The sequence below is a fragment of the Grampus griseus genome, assembly GCF_964374135.1.
Source record: "Grampus griseus genome assembly, chromosome: 20".
Taxonomy (NCBI): Eukaryota; Metazoa; Chordata; class Mammalia; order Artiodactyla; family Delphinidae; genus Grampus; species Grampus griseus.
In genome coordinates, this window is record NC_139014.1 from 21,793,783 (window position 1) to 21,809,364 (window position 15,582).

Below are 15,582 nucleotides of genomic sequence, written 5' to 3' on the forward strand. Positions count from 1 at the left end.
TCTCCACGCAGCAGCTGCAGTGGCCATTTGAAAATGTAAACGAAGTCCTGTCTCTCCCCTGCTTAGTGCCCTCTCATGGCTTCCCATCGCCCTTGGAATCGAATCTAAGCTCTTCTGTGATCTGGTCCCTGCCTCTCCTAACCCATCCCTCTTTCTTTCTCACAATGTCGAGACACAGGGGGCTTTTCCAGTGAACAAGCCAAGCCTTTCCTTTCCCGGGGCCTCTGCATGTGCTATTCCTTCTGCCCAGAGCCCCTTCTCTTGCTTCTCCACGTGGCTGCTTCCTTCTCGCCCTTAAGGTCTGAGCTCAAGGTCATCAACATCACCTCCTCAGCGAGGCCGCCTCTAAGCATTTTTCCCCTAACGGCAGCCCCCGGCTTCCTCCCAACTTAAAGGCAATCACATCACCCTGTTCATATTCCCTGAGTGCCCACTGTAGTCTCAGGTTACTGGCTGTGGGTGGCTTTCTCCAGTACAGAGAAAGCTCCTGGCGCAGGGAGCTCATCTGCCCTCTTACCTCCATACTCCTGGGCCTAGAGCCATGCTGGCACAGGGTAAGTGCTCATCAATATTTACTGAATAAATGAATTAATCGGCCTCAGAACACCCTGCAGGCGGGGGTTCCATCTCCCCCATCAGATCAAGGGCTCCTTTCCTCTGGCTCACGGCCCACCTACGACTCCACACCCAGCCCAAGCTTCTATCTTCAGAGCAAACCAGATGAGGAGACTTCATGGCTGGCAGGTGAACATAGCCACAGCCAGCCATGAACCCTGCCCATCATCACATACCTGCTGGACCAAGGCAGGGACGTTCAGAGCAGGAGACAGTAGGGCCCTCCAGGAGAAGTTTAGTGTCAGAGTGAGGTGGTGACAAGGGTGCCCCTTTGAGACTGAACCAGCTAGGTGACCTTGGATAAGTCAGGCCCCCTCCCCTAGCATCAGTATGCCCTACTGGTAAAAACGAGAGGTGAGCCAGCTGGTCTCCACGTTGCATCCAGCTCAAATGCTGGGTCTGTGGCTGCAGGGATGGGTCATACCCACCCACGCCCTCCTCCGCCTGACAGTCAGTGGTCTCCAAAAGAGACTGGGAGCTGGGGGCGGGGAGAGGCTGGACTTGCTGAAGCAGACAACATCTGGCTGGCGATCAGGACCCTGGACAGACCGAGAGACCAGATGGGAGTGGAAAGCCCTCTCCTTCAGAACCGACCAGTGAGCAGGAAGGGGCCAGGTCCTCTCCCTGCCCAGGAGACACTGCGTCTGGGCTGCCAGAGGCCACCCAGAGCTGGGGGCAGGCTATGGGGCAGGCAGAAGTCAGCAGTTGTCACCAGGCCCTCCGAAGGGCTCAAGCCTCGGGCTGGAAGTCTTCGTCCACACCTGGCTCCTCCTCCTTGGCCTCCGTCCCCCACTTCCTCCCGAGGCCCGGCCGTCTCTTGCTTTCTCCCTCAGTGTTCCCGCGCCCATGGCTGCAGGTGCTTGTGTCCTCTCCGATGGACAAATGCCCTCCCCAGGTGGACCTCCTCCCAATGCCACACCCTCAGAGCCTCTGTTGCCAGGACACCTCCGCAGAAGTGTGCGCCAGGGCCCTCGGACTCCATAGGCCCCAAAGGAACCTCTTGGCTTCCTCTCCCCAAACCTACCCCTCCGGTGCCCTGTGGCTCTGGGAAGGATCCCACCACTCTCTGACCCCACAGCCCAAGCTGGGACCCCAGGAACCTCCTCCATCCTCCCTCACCTCCCAGCCCTCAGCCCGCCCAGGCTTTCCTTACCCCTGAATCTCTCTAAGGTGTCCCCTCCCCTTGGTCCCACTCCCCTCGCTCACCTGGACAGCAGCAATGGCCTTGTCTCCTCCTGTCACAGATGCAACACTTACCTCCTGGGCTCACACCTCCCACACCCCACCCTTAAATGCCTGCAAAGGCTCACCCTGAGCGATGCGCCCGCGCCCAGGCGCCCGACACCCCACCCGGCTTCCATCTCTTGCCTGGCTCCCAGCTGCCCAGCACCCCCTGCCACCCTGCTCCTAGCCGTGCAGGAGGGCATCTCCCCTGTCAGACCACACCCCCACCTCCCTCCTTTGTGTGGACTCCCACACACCCTTCACAGCCTTCCAGACACCCCCTCCCACCCTGCTGAGGTCAGGGTCATACGCTACTATATGCCGCTCCCCTGAACTCCCCCATCACAGCAGCCAAGCACTGGTAACTGGTAAGCAACAAATGCCTTCTCTGCCCAGCAGGAACCCCAGCAGGGCAGGACTGGCCTGGCTCCCTCACCACTGAATCCCCGGAACCTCAACGGAGAATTGGAGCAGGGTAGGCTGTTCATCATTATCTGCGGGCTGGACGAGGGCACAGATGAGTGCCGCTCCTGCCTGGACTACACTTCTCACTTCACCCTCACACTGGCCCTTGGAGTAGAACAACACTGTCCCCATCTTACAGATCAGAAAAGTGAGGCTCAGACGTTAAGGGGGTTGCCCGAAGCCTTATGCTTGATAAGTGGCTGGGCAGGAATTCCAAGGCTGTCTGACTTCAAAGCTTATGTTCTTTTCAGGTACAAGGCCCTTAGAAGGCAGGGTGGAAAATTCAAATAATAGCATTAAGCAGGATAGCTGCTCCCGGGGGCCAGGCACTGGGTGAGCGCTTTTTGCTTAGATCATCTCATTTAATCCTCAGCAAGGGTGTATGAGCTAGTGATTATCATTTGCTCCATTTACATACGAGGAAACTGGTAGGTGAGCCAAACAAGCTCCCTCAGCAGCTCATGGCACAGTGAGGAGCCAAGCCCAGGCTCATGCTAACCTCTCTGCTCCACTCTGCCTGGGCCGCTCGGGTGACGGCAGTCGGGCGGCCTCCTCCTCCCTCTTCTGCTGCCTGGAACCCGGGATTGTACTCCATGGACCCAGGGTCCCCGCCTTCTCCCCTCGGGATCCTGCTTACCTCCCGGCCTCAGGCCCAAGCCCCCTTCATCTCTCACCTGGATCTCTGTGGCGGCCCCAAACTGGTCTTCTTGCCTCCCTCTGGCTCTCTCTTAATTCACTCCCCAGGAAGCCCAGTGGAAGAGGCCCCAGGGGCTTTTAGTTGCCCTTAGGATGAAGACTAGAACCTTTGCTGGCCTTGAAAAGGCTAACCTCTGCTTTCTTTTGGGGCTTCAGCTCCCCTAAAAGAATCACGCTGGCCTTGCTCTCATTTTCCATGAGCCCCAGTGGCCATTTTGGGGGTGATCTGCCAACCAAGGATCAACCATGGGATGGTTCTGTCAGAATTCCAAGCACAACTGGATCAGATCCACCCCACAGCAAAGACCACCTCTCTGGTTAACTCTTTTTCATGAGTTCTTTAGGACCCCCAGGAAGTTCTTCCTAGCATCTAACCTCTACCCCTCATGCTGCAGCCTCAGCTGGCTCTCCTTAGCTCCAGAGGGTGGGTGTAGGAAAAGCTGGGAGTTCTGCTGGAGCCAGCTTCCATCCACCTCCAGCTCATTCCTCCAGCCATCTTACCTTCCCCTTCTTGGTGAGGACCTGCTTATAATACAACCAGCCTTCTCTCCTGATGTCGCTGAAGGTTGCGTCCGAGAGGTCAGAGGTTGAGTGTCGCTTGGAAGGAGCGTCAGCGTCTTCGGAAGTGCCCCAGCTATCCAAGGACTGCAGAGAGACGACAGAGGGCAATTTAGGGTGGCTCCCACAGTGCCAGCATCTCAGAAGCCCCATGGACCATTTGCAGCCACAAGGGCCTGGCATATGCCTGTGCTACGCTCTGCTGTGCTGTGTGGCCTCATGGGCCTTGCTTACCCTCTCTGACCCATCTGTGTTGAGGTCATGAGACATATGTGATGGGGAAGCCAGAAAGGAGGAAAGGCTATGACCTGCAGGCCACATGCCTCACCACGCTTAACTTTATAGACTTGAAGGAACTAAGGAAGCAGAGGAAGTGATTGTGTCCACATGGAGTTACATAAACAGAGGAAGTGGGAACATCAACAAAGACCGAGTTAGTGGAGCAGGTAGTCATGTCCACAAGGAGTTAAATAGAGGAAGTGATAGTGTCAGCAGGACTCCAGCAGTAGAGGTGACAGGTCAAGGGATAGTTAAGTAAGCAGAGGACGTGATAAGGAATAAGCCAGGTGACATTTAAAATCAATATGCCTTTTCCAACCCAACCATAATCAAAAAGATTTAAGGTCATTTCAGAACTGATTCTATGTCGGGACTTCCCTGGTTGTCCAGTGGTTAAGATTCTGCTCTCCCAACGCAGGGGGCCAGAGTTTGATCCCTGGTCAGGGCACTAGATCCCGCACGAGGCAACGAAGACCCCGCACGAGGCAATGAAGATCCCACGGGCCACAATTAAGACTCGGCACAGCCAGGTCCCGAGGCTGGAAATTTCAGCCTCTCCATCACTCTCAACCCTGTGTGTCCCCCCCCTTTCCAGGGTGTCCCCTGTCCCCTGAAGACACCATGCAAATACTGACCCAGTGCCTCCACTGTGTAGGCACTGTTTTAGGTATGCGGAGGGGTCAAACAGTGAATAAGACGAATGAAATCCCTGCCCTCATGGAGCTTACATTCAAGCTGGGGAGCCAGGCAAGAAAGGAGATGGACGCACAAACTGTGTAACATGAGAAGTGCTAGGAGAAGAGCAGAGTGGTGAGGGGAGGCATGAAATATCAGGCATAAAGGCTGAAATTTCACAGAAGGCCTAAAAAAATCTAAAGAAAGTGAAAAAGTGAGTCATGTGGCATGTGGGCCGTGGAAAGGGCCTCCTAGACGGGAGATGGGGGAGCGGCGGCTGGAAGGACAGTGCAAAGGCCTTGGGAAGGAAGGCTCACGGTGTCTTTAGGTGATGACTGAGCCCACAGAGAGGGTGGGTCACATGGCCGACACGAGGTGAGTGCGGGGACAGCCGAGGCCGGAAGGAGATGGGAGCCGGAGGGGCCCATTTCGGGTTGCAGGAGTCACAGGCCGGGTCCCTCTGCCAAGGTTGGACTCCCCAGCTGAGGGGTGGGCCCCTGGGCCCCTCCCCAGACCTCCGACACCCTCACCCACACACACGTGCCGCTCACCCCATCAGTGAAGAAGCTTCGGAGCATCCGCAGGCTGGGCACGCGGTTCGGCAGGCGCCTGGGGGGTGAGGACAGAGGATGAGGGCTGTGGGAGGACCTCCCACAAGCCCCAAGGCTCAAAGGCCCTCTGGGGGTAAGCAGGCCGCCCCGGTGTGTAGACGACCCCAGGGCCAAGAGCCCCTCCACAGCCCCCATCCTCACCGCAGAGCCCGGCCCTCGTCCCGGAAGGTGTTGAGCCCGTCGTCGCAGGACTTGGAGCGTTCGGTGGTGATGGCCAGCAGGTAGGAGGAGCGCCGGCCGGCCTTGATGCTGCCTGTGAAGCCGCCCACAGGTGCCCAGGGTCAGCGGGGCAGCAGGCGGGGGCTTCCCCAGATCCCTCCTGTCCGGGCAGGGCCAAGGGGGGACTCTCCCTGTGGGTCCCCAGGAGGAGCAGAAGCCAGTCGGAAGAGGCCAGCCATCAGGCAGCGGGCACCCCTGGGACCAGGCAGCAAGGGAGTGGGTGGGGCTGGGGGTGCGGGCAGCACTCACTGCAGTCCTGGGAGTAATGGCGGCCGAGGGCAAAGGTGAAGGTTGGGGAGGAGGGGCTGGTGCCCAGGACAGGGGCTGAGTTCATGGCGCTGGAGACCACAGCAGAAGCAGGGACGTGCTTGGCTTGGAGGTCAATGCTGGGGCTGGTGGGCTCATCTGCGAGAGCGGAGGGAGCGGTGGGTGAAGCTATCAGAAGGCTGAACCTGTCTGTCCCCCCGGCCCCAGCCTCCCATCCGGGCCGGGACCACATCCCCAAGGACCCACCATGGGGGTCCCAGAGCCACCCCCAATCTGCAGACCCTCCCACTGTGGTCACGGAGGCTCAGCCTCTGCCTCCTCCATCACACTGAGGGCACCAGGAGTGGGGTCGAGCCATCTCTCTCAGTCCTGGCCGGGAGGCAGGCCTCTCTGAGGCCATGGCTGGTGTCTCCCCCATCAGACTGGGAGCTTCTTGAGGATAAGGACCATATCCCCCATCAGCTGGGGGCTCCTTGAAGGTGGCTGCCACGTCCCCCCCCCCCCAAGACTGGAAGGACACTGAAACTAAAGACTTTACCTCCCGCCCTCAGACTGGGAGCTTACTGAGACAAGAGGCTGCGTCTGCCCTGTTAGACTGAAGGCTGGCTTGGGGGGCCAGGGCTGTGCCTCCTCTCCTGGCCGGGGCTGCTTCTCCGCTACTCCCACGGCTGCCCTAGGGTGAGCTCACCACTCTCAGCCCCAGTTACCATCTCTGGGCTCCTGCACCCCAGTCTTCCTCCCGAGCCCCTAGACCCAGTCCGGTTCATTCTGCTCCCTCCATGAGCGCCTCTTATTCAGCCGAAACCTCTTCCTGCCTCGCTCCCTCTCTTTCCCAATATGGAGGTGAAGCTCCACCGTCCCGTAAGGTCAGAAACCTGGGAATCACTGACCCCTCCACTCTCTTGCCTCTCCCTTACCCAACATCTATTCTAAAGGCAGCAAATTTTCAGTATTCCCTCTGCTCTCAGAATGAAATCCCAACTCCCCAGTGACTGACAAGGCCCCGCCAGACCTGTTCCGATGACCTGGAAGGGCATCCTACCTCTCACTTCAGGGTCTTTTCATATTCTAGTCTCTCTCCCTGAACATGCTTACCCTGACTAACTCCTTCAAGTCTTAGCCGAAATTTCCTTTTTCTCCAAGATTCTCTCCTTGGCCACCATGCCCCGGTCTATCCCTTCTCTGCCTCCTAGAGCTCCCTGTACTCCTATCACACACCCATTCAACTGGATCGTTCTTGTCTGATCATCTGTTCCCATGGTTGGATCACACACTCCAGGAGAGCACGGAGCCTAGCACAGTGCCTGACACAAATATGTGTTGGATGGATGGAGGGATGGAGGGTGGACAGAAAGAACAAAGAGTGAAAGGAACAAAGGAAGGATGGAAAAGAAAGAATGAAAGGATGGAAGGACAGGTGAAAGGAAGGAACAATGGAAGGAAGGAGGGAGGAGGAGGGAGGGAAGGAGGGAAGGAAGGGAGGGAGAAGGGAGGGGGAAGTAAAGGTGGATGGAAAGAAGGCTGGAAGGGTCAATGAATGGGAAGAAGGATGACGGGATGATGGGAGGGAGACAGAAGGATGGATGGAGGAACGCAAGAATGGACAGTTGGATGGACAGACAGATGGACGGACACAGAAACGGGTTGACCCCATCAGCACCCAACCCAGAGTTTTGCCCACGGTGGCAGGTGGGTAAAGTCCAACAGGGCACAGAAAACCAAGTCTCCCAAGACAGCCACCTGCTGTTCACCGTCACTCACCGATGAAGGGAATGGAAGCCAGAGAGTCGTCAGTAGTGGCCAAAGGGGCCACCTTTCTGCCCAGGCGTTCCCCTCGCCCACTGGCCTCTGGCTCTGGGGGCTCATCACCAAACCCAAGGTTCATCTGTCTGGAAGGGGGCAGCTGGACCTTGCGGCCCGTTGGAGGCTTCTGCCTCAGGACCACTTCGTCACGGCGATCCTCGGCGGGAGGCTCCAAGGCCCTGGTGCCGGGTTCTGGTCGGACAACTCTTGGTGGTTCAGAGGCCTCCGGTGGGAATGGTGCAGGGGACTGGGCCAAGTTGAAGGTGGGCAGCCCCCCAAAGGGCGAGTCCCGGAAGGAGAGGGCGTGCAGAAGTCCAGTCCGGCGCTGGAATGACGGGCTATAGCTCCGGTATCCGATATACCCAGCGTCATCCAGGCCCTGCAGGCCAGGCGGGGGTGGGGCCTGGGGCCCGGGCAGGTCCCTGGGTGGGCAGGCAGGGGTGCGGGCAGATGGACGCTGGGAAGCCCAGCCACAGCGCTCGAAGCGGGGCGACACCAGTGCCCCTGGCCCAAGCGCCTCGGCTGAGCGGGTGGCCCGGCTCAGGTAGTCGTCTGAGCGAGCGCGGAGCCGGCCCTCCTGGCCCAGCTGGCTCAAGGCACCCTGGGAGGTGGAGCAGGGCCACGGGCGGTGGGCAGTCACATCCTCCAGCCGGTCCTGGGAGGCACTGCGGGCCCGGGGGGGCATGGCGGGGCACCGTCTCTCCCCCGCCCTGCGGGGTACTTGGTTCGACAGCCAGTGTGACAAGGCCTGCTGGCACTCCAGTCTGCTGGGGGGCGCCCGGCTGCCAGGCTCCGGGAAGGCACGAAGCGTCCGGGGCTCCGAGGGGAGGTGGGGGAAGGCACCAGGGCTGGGGCGGGGCTGGCTCATCCCCAAGGAAGGGTTGTCCGGATGGGAGCGGGCAGTAGACGGGATGCGGGGCCCCGGGTCACTCCAGGCAGCAGGACTCCGGGGGTCACTGGGCAGTGCTGAGAGTGGCTCAGGCACCATAGTGGCCCAGGTAGAGACCCGGGCTGGCGGGGCGTAGGTCTTTCGGGGGTAGCAGATTGGGGGTGGCTCTGGGATGCTCCGGGCCTCTCCAGAATACGGCTTGTTCCCCTTCAGGTAGGCGTCCTGGGAGTAGGCCTGGCCAGGGACACAGAAGCAGGTAAGCAGGTCTGAACAGGTCTCACAGGGGAAGGCTACAGCAGCCCCTGGAGGTCAAGGTCTCCAGAGAAGGGGACTGAAGGGAGGGGACCAAGCAGGGGGAGTCCTGAGTGGGTGGGGGTGAGAGTGCATGCTCCAAAGAGAGTGGGGGGGGGACAAAGAAATAAGAGGCCTTTGAGAGTCTTACACATACACACACACACACACACACACACACACACTCTCTCTCTCTCTCTCTCTCTCTCTCTCTCTCTCTCTCTCACACACACACTCACTTGAGAAAGAGCCAGGATTTTTCTAAGACTTATGACAAGGACTGCCTTTAGCCACAAACATTCCAACATCTGTTTTCTGGGGTCCTCCCCCGATGCTGGCCTCAGCTGCCTCCCTGCTTTCTTACGTCCAATGGTGCCCACAGACCCTCGGGTGGAGCCGGGAAACCCTACCAGAGACCAGTCAAGGTGGCAGACGACAGGGGAGGAAGCGGCCTAAGGGGTGTGTCCAGGGTGGGGTGGGCTGGGGGTGGGCAGGGGCTGGGAGAGCCCAGCTGTCCCTCCATCCCCTGGATGGGAAGCTGAGGGCCCGGTTCCTGGGCCACTGGGGTGAGGAGGAACTTGCTTCTCTGGGCCAGGCTTGGGGGAGGGGCCCGACTGGCTAAGGGGCCTTGGGCCACCTTCTGGCACCCCAGGCCTGGGATTTGGCGCTGGGAGCTGAGGCTGACGCTGCATTGCTGAGGAGTGACAGGGCCGGGGGCCGGGGGCCGGCGCCCAGGCCCAGCCAAAAAAGGAGGCGGCCCCCAGGGACAGCAGCCTTGTGGCCCTGGCCTAGCCTGGCCCATGATGGGCTGCCCGGGGGCCTATCTCAGGGCGAAGTATCAAAGAGGGAGGGTGAAACCAAACACACATACACACACATCACAAGGAGACACAGGAAAATACACACCCAGAGACACACTCACACACACATAGAGAAACACAATGAGACACACACACAGACAAATAACTACACCTCCCGTCCCAGGCACACACATCATGTGATGAGGACGAGCTAGACCACACCCCTACTCAGTCAGCCCCCTTCGGACCCACACGCCGGCCGGCCGGCCGGGAACACTCACGTACCTCTCCCTCCTGCCATCCTGCCGGCTCCCCGGACTCCCCACATCACGGCAGTGGCGGCAGCATCCCGGCCCGCCTCCACCCTCCCCCCGCCCCCCGCTAAACCCCACTGATCACTGTGCCGGCCCTGGCCTCCGTCCCCCCAGGCTGCCCTCCCCGCGGCTGCCCTCGGGCCCCCACCGGCTCTCTCGCTGGCGGGAGGAGGAGGGAGGGGAAGATGGGTGTGGAGGGGCCTCGCCGCGTCGGCGGTGGCGTCAGCGGCTGCCGCGGCCCCATTGGCCTCCAGCATTGGCTCCCAACCACAGGAATGCCTGGGCCCCACCCTCTGGCCAGCCAGAGAGAGGGGGGCCAGCAGAGGCCCCCAGATGCTGACATCTGGGACTGCCTGCCCACCCGAGCCTGGGCAGCAGAGCTCAAGGCTGCTGTCCCACCCTGCCCCCCTCCGGCTGGAGAGAGCAACGCCCCAGGTCCCGCCCTGTCACACCCCATCCCCCCCAGCACACCGCCTGAGGGCGTACGGGCAGGGCCCTGGAGACTTGGGGAGAGCCGCCCACCCCTCTGGGCCCCCGCCCCTGCCTCCCCCTCCCCAGAAAGGGCAAGGGGACAATCGAGGTCAAGGGCTGGAGGTTCCCAGAGGGGCATGGGGCCAAGCATGGCACTGTGATTACAGTGATTGTGAGAGCACATCCAGGGCAGAAGCCAGCACTGCAGCTCCCAGGACCTCCCAGGCTTGGCCCTAGGCCGTCTCGGGGTGGGGGGTGGGGGCAGTGACCTCGGGGGCAAGCAAGTTGGCATCTGGCTGGCACCCAAGAGACCAGGAAACTGGGCACTGGGCAGAGAGGACCGCTCTGGACTTGGGGTCAGAGCTGGGGGCGAAACAGAGAGAGACAGCATGTGTGTGTGAGTGTGCGTGTGTGATGCGCACGGAGCGCGTGGCATAAACGGGTATACGTGTGAGGGCAGGGTCCGCCGCGTGCAGCGTCTGTGGTGCCTGCTCTGTGAGCGGTGGGTGAACGCCGAGTGCTAGCTGTGACGGAAAGGGCATTTGCACTCGCATCGTGATTGTGGAAGTCCGGGTTGCTGTGACACCGGTGAGCGCACGCGCCTGTGCTGGGATGGAGCAGGCTGCGCGATGTCTGTGGGCGTACGTGTTGTGACAACAGCAAACATCTGTGATGTCCTAAGTGTTCGTGTTGTGGCGATGAGAAGTCCAGGTGTATGTGGTGGGACACACTGCGGTGTTGTGGGGATCTGAGATGCTGAGGAGTGTGTGGTACGCTGTGACGTTGTGGTCGTGGGTGTGGGGTAGTGGGTGCCTGTGTGTAGCACCGAGGGGTGGTGTGTATCGTGGTAAGTGCCTGGTATGGTGTGTCTGGCAGGTGGTGTGTGTCATCACATACTGCAGTGTACGGTGTGCTAGTTGAAGGGTGGGCTGTGTGCGGCTGTGTATCTAGTGTTCTCTGCTTATGTATTGGGTGGTCCATGGTATGCAGTGTGAATGGGAGCACACGAAAGTGGGGTACTGTGTGTGTGTGTGTGTGTGTGTGTGTGTGTGTGTGTGGACACATCTATAGGAGACACGCTCACTCGAGGCCAGGCAGGGAGTGGTGTGGGGAACAGGTGTCTCACGGGAGCCACAGGAACGTGCCAGTCTGGCAGGGCCCACTGGGCCACGCTCCTTCCGAACACCCTGGCAGGAATCCTGCCGGCCAAGGCCAGCGCCTTCCCCTCCCCCAGCACAGCCCCGATTGAAGCAACCAGCAGCCCCAGCCCGGGACGGGCCTGGCATCCCCAGTTGGGCAATGCCGGGCTGGTGCTGCCCCCACACTCACTCCTCCGCCTCCCAGGGGGCCCGATGCAGGAGGGAGGCCCAAGGAGAAGGGCTGCATCCTGCCCCCAGCACCCAGGGTCCTCCACCTCAGACAGCAGGGCAGGACTCACCAGCTGGAGGATGTCCTCGTCCTTGGGCATGATGGAGAGCTCCAGGGTATCATCGCTACAGAGACAGGGCAGGGGGTCAGGCCAGGCTGAGGCAACAGGGTCTGGGAGAACAGGGATCCTGGTCGCCAGGGCACCACCAGGGCCAAGGGGGTGGGGTGAGTAGGGACTTGTGAGTGGGCTGGGGGCTCTCGTGGGAGAAGGGAGGCAGGGGCGCTCACCTATTCTGGATCAGAGCTATGACCTGGGAGTAGGTCTTCCCGATGACGCTCTCCCCATTCACCTTCACCAGCCGGTCTCCTGGGGACCAGGGATAGGGCCACAGGTGAGCAGGCCAAAGGGTGTCAATGGCCTTACCTGAGAACCCCTGTACCATGTATGGATGACAGTGGGGGACAGGAGCCTCCCCAACACCTGGATCCCGAAATTCCATCCTAACCAGAGGGTAGGGAGAAGAGACCCAGAGCTGTGCGATCGATGAGCCATGTAACTGGGACAGCTCACCTGTTCGAAGCCCCGCCCTATGGGCAGGGCCATCCTCCTTCACATTCTTGACGAAGATGGTGTCCATGGGCTCCAGGCGGTGCCGGGGGGAGGGTCCTGGGGAGCATCAGCCAGGTTAGCTGGGGGTGGCTGCTGAAGGTCACACCCATGCACGCTACACACACAGGGGACACACACTCAGACAGTGATCGCACTCACACGGACACAAACACAGACCCACACATCCACAGGGACACGGATGTACAGGATCAGACAACACACTGCTGGGAAAACGAAAACACACGGAGTCGCTCCCTAAATGGCTCCTGCGTCCCAGCACTGTGCTAGAAAGTAGACTACAGAGGATGGACAGACCTGGCCCTTGCCCTTCCCGAGCTCACGGTCTAGAGGGGCAGACAGACAGACATGCGCACGCGCGCGCGCGCGCGCACACACACACACACACACACACAAGTCACAAGACAAAGGAAGGGTGCCATGAAAGCCCTGAAGATACACAGCAGGGAGGAAAACCCACACACACAGAGTGTCCACACCCAGACCCAAGGAGAGCCAAGCAAGACCCTGAGGTTCACAGAGACCCAGCACCTGCACCTCCCACCCCACTCCCTCCCCCAGGGTCAGGGCACTCCAAGCAGAGGCCTAAGGATCCCGGGACTGGCACTCGGCCCTTCATGACATCATGTTACACCCCAGCAATACTCCTCTGCTGCTAAGTGCTAACTGCTAACTGTTAACTGTCTCCACCAGAGAAACGGGCCTGCTCTAGGTCAGCTGGTTCCTCCCCCAGCACAGGCCTCTGCAATGGGGATTCGGGAAGACAGTGGCCCCATGGTTGCCCAGCAAAGCCCCCAGTGGCAGAGAAGGAAGTCTGCCTGTTCAAGGGGTTCTGTGTTGAATACCCCGGGAAGCCTGGGTTCCAGTAAGGAGCCGTTTGGGAGAGCAAGGGTGACAGCCAGGGGAGTTAGGCTCCCATCTGAAAAGAGAAAGACCTCAGGGCCCCCGTCATGCCCCGAGAACCCCAGTGTCTCTATCCCCAAGGATAGCCCTTGATCAGCGGCGCACTACCTCCTGCCCCAAGGGCCCTGCAGGCCCTGCCTCTGCCTCCATCTAGGCTGGGAGTAACTCCAGGGCAGGGGCCAGGGCTTAGAAACCTATCTGCTCCCCAGAACGCCACCCCCAGCGCACAATGGACAGGCCCAGAGGAAGACAACTGTGAGAAAAGAAAGGGAGGACAGAGAGAGTGAGCAGAGGTTTCGAGCGGACACACAGGGAAGAGGCAAGACAGGGGCATCAGGCAAGGGTGGGGGGCGCAGCAGAATCCAGGCTGACCTGGGGGAGAGGGAGAGACACCAGCGGGAGGACCAGTCCCAGCTCAGCCCCAGCCCCTGGAGCCCAGCCCCCTGCCACTCCTCACCTCCTCCTCGGCCTCCATTCTCTTCCTCCTGCAGGGAACAGAGGTGGGTGTGGGCCCTCGGCAGCACAGGGGGAGGCCCAGCTCCACCTGGGAGGGCCCCTTCAAGCTCCCCCACCCAGCTGCCTCCCCTCTTATCATCTTTCAACTAGCCCAGCAGCCAGAGGGGGTGGGAGGGGTGTCCACGGGGAGGTCAAGTCCCAGGCAGCGTTCCCCGGTGACAGGAGCCCCCTCTCACGCCTGCCGATCCTGCTGCATCAACATCTCAGCCGTCCGAAAGGCCCCGATCCAATGGGGGACCCACGACCCCTTCCCTTGGGGAGCTCGAAGCCCAATGGGGGAGGGGCCAAACACACTCACACACAGACAGGACCCAGGCAGACACAGATAAGCAGGCATGACAAGTGCAAACAGTGGCTATCAGCTCTTAGAGCATGGGGAGGGAAGGCCTGATTAGAGCCCCTCTGGGAGGGGGTTTTAAGGCAAGTTTGACGCCGGCTGGGAGAAGGCATTCTGGGTGAGGTGAGTGGAGTGTGCTGGTACTTGGTGGCAGAAACAGGACTGGATCAACTGAGCTGAAGCAGAAGGAGTGTCAACACCAGCAAGTGACAGGAGTCAGACTAAAGCTTTCAGCTTTGAAAGGAGAGAAAGAGGGAGCCAGTGAAGGTTCTTGAGTGGGAGAGAGCAGATGTGAAAATACTTCTGGTGTCTAGGTGCAGGGCTAAGAAATGGAGTCGAGGAGACCCACAAGGGAGGTGTCTGGGGTCATCCTGGTGAGTGAGGGGGCGGGGCAGGGCACTGCATCTGGGGAGGAATCAGGAACAAGGGCAGGACAAAGTGAGAGAGACAGGCCAGGCCAGCAGGGTGTGGCATCTTCGAGTTGGACGGGACCTTTGGGGTCGTCTTGTCTAATCCTCTGTACAGATCATCCACTTCACAGATGACAGGGTGTGACTTGTCCAAGGCCACTCAGAGACAACAGAGGAGCCAGTGCTGGAACCCAGGACTCTTGGGCATCCCAGCCAGGACAGGAAGGCTGCTGGGCTCTGCTGGAGAGGAGTCCCTCTGGCCCTGCCCTCCCGTGCGGGGAGTGTGCCCGCTGATGTGAGCTGCCAGCACAGTGAGTGGGTCGCAGAGGCAGATGGGTGCCTTGAGGTGGGTGAGCTCCCTGTGGGCTCCCAGCCCTGGGCATGTTCTGGAAAGGGATGGAGCCCGTCCCTGGCTTGCCCTGCCCCAGGGTCTTCCAGCCCCCCATGTGAGCGAGGTCTCTCTGAGACAGGTCCACCACCCAGTCTAGACCACTCAGGCTGTGTCTGCAGGGTCACCCTCAGCAGGGCTCCCTGAGAGAAGGTGGAAGGGCCAGGAAGGAGGGACATTCTGGAGAAGGAGGGCTGGAAGGACTGGAGGGAGGTTCCAGGGAATTGGGAGGCTGGTGTCCTGGGGCATAAGGGGTGAGGCAGGGCCCCTCCCACACACCATCAGCCCCCACTTACAGCCAGTGCAAAGAGTTTATGCAGGGGCCCCAGACTCAGGGACAGGTGTGAGAGCTGCACAGCAACGTGTACACATGAAGCGTATACACAGACACGTGTCTAGATATACACGCATGCACGTACATGACTAGCATACCATGCACGCACGTGTGCATACAAAGAGACACGTGCAGGCACACAGACACAGGCAGAGAAATCCAATGCCTTGGTTCTCTGGCAGGTGGGACTAAGCTCCCCAAGGGAGAGTCCCCCAACAGCTGTGCAGGCCGGTCCCAGCCCTGGGGGAGGGGAGAAACAGGTTCACGGACTCCAGAATAAATCTTTCTCCCCTCCTGCTGGGAGAGAGGTGGGGGAAGGGAGCCGGCCCCTCCTCGGGAGCCCTAGTTCCTGCCTAGGCCCCCCTCATGTCCTCCTGTCACGGACCCCCACCCCCAGCCCACACCGTGGATTAGGCTGAGTAGCCCTGGTTCCTGGACTCAGAGAACTGGATGCTCATATGAGGGTTGGAAGGGCCCTCAGGGGTCAAATAGATCCATGCCCTCAGGAGATGGCAGGAGAA

At 60.2% G+C, this 15,582-nt stretch overlaps 1 protein-coding gene across 1 annotated transcript in view; it reads right to left on the minus strand.

Moving 5' to 3' along the window:
* The window catches only part of ARHGAP23 (Rho GTPase activating protein 23), a gene marked incomplete at its 5' end in the record, with an annotated part of 72,272 nt that overhangs the window by 31,674 nt on the left and 25,016 nt on the right, over positions 1–15,582 (minus strand). The window contains 9 exons of the mRNA XM_082679297.1: positions 3,502–3,645; positions 5,064–5,121; positions 5,265–5,376; positions 5,592–5,747; positions 7,371–8,535; positions 11,616–11,670; positions 11,834–11,912; positions 12,117–12,212; positions 13,534–13,561. Coding sequence (XP_082535423.1) covers positions 3,502–3,645; positions 5,064–5,121; positions 5,265–5,376; positions 5,592–5,747; positions 7,371–8,535; positions 11,616–11,670; positions 11,834–11,912; positions 12,117–12,212; positions 13,534–13,561 — 1,893 coding nt within the window. The remainder of the gene's footprint in view (positions 1–3,501; positions 3,646–5,063; positions 5,122–5,264; positions 5,377–5,591; positions 5,748–7,370; positions 8,536–11,615; positions 11,671–11,833; positions 11,913–12,116; positions 12,213–13,533; positions 13,562–15,582) is intronic.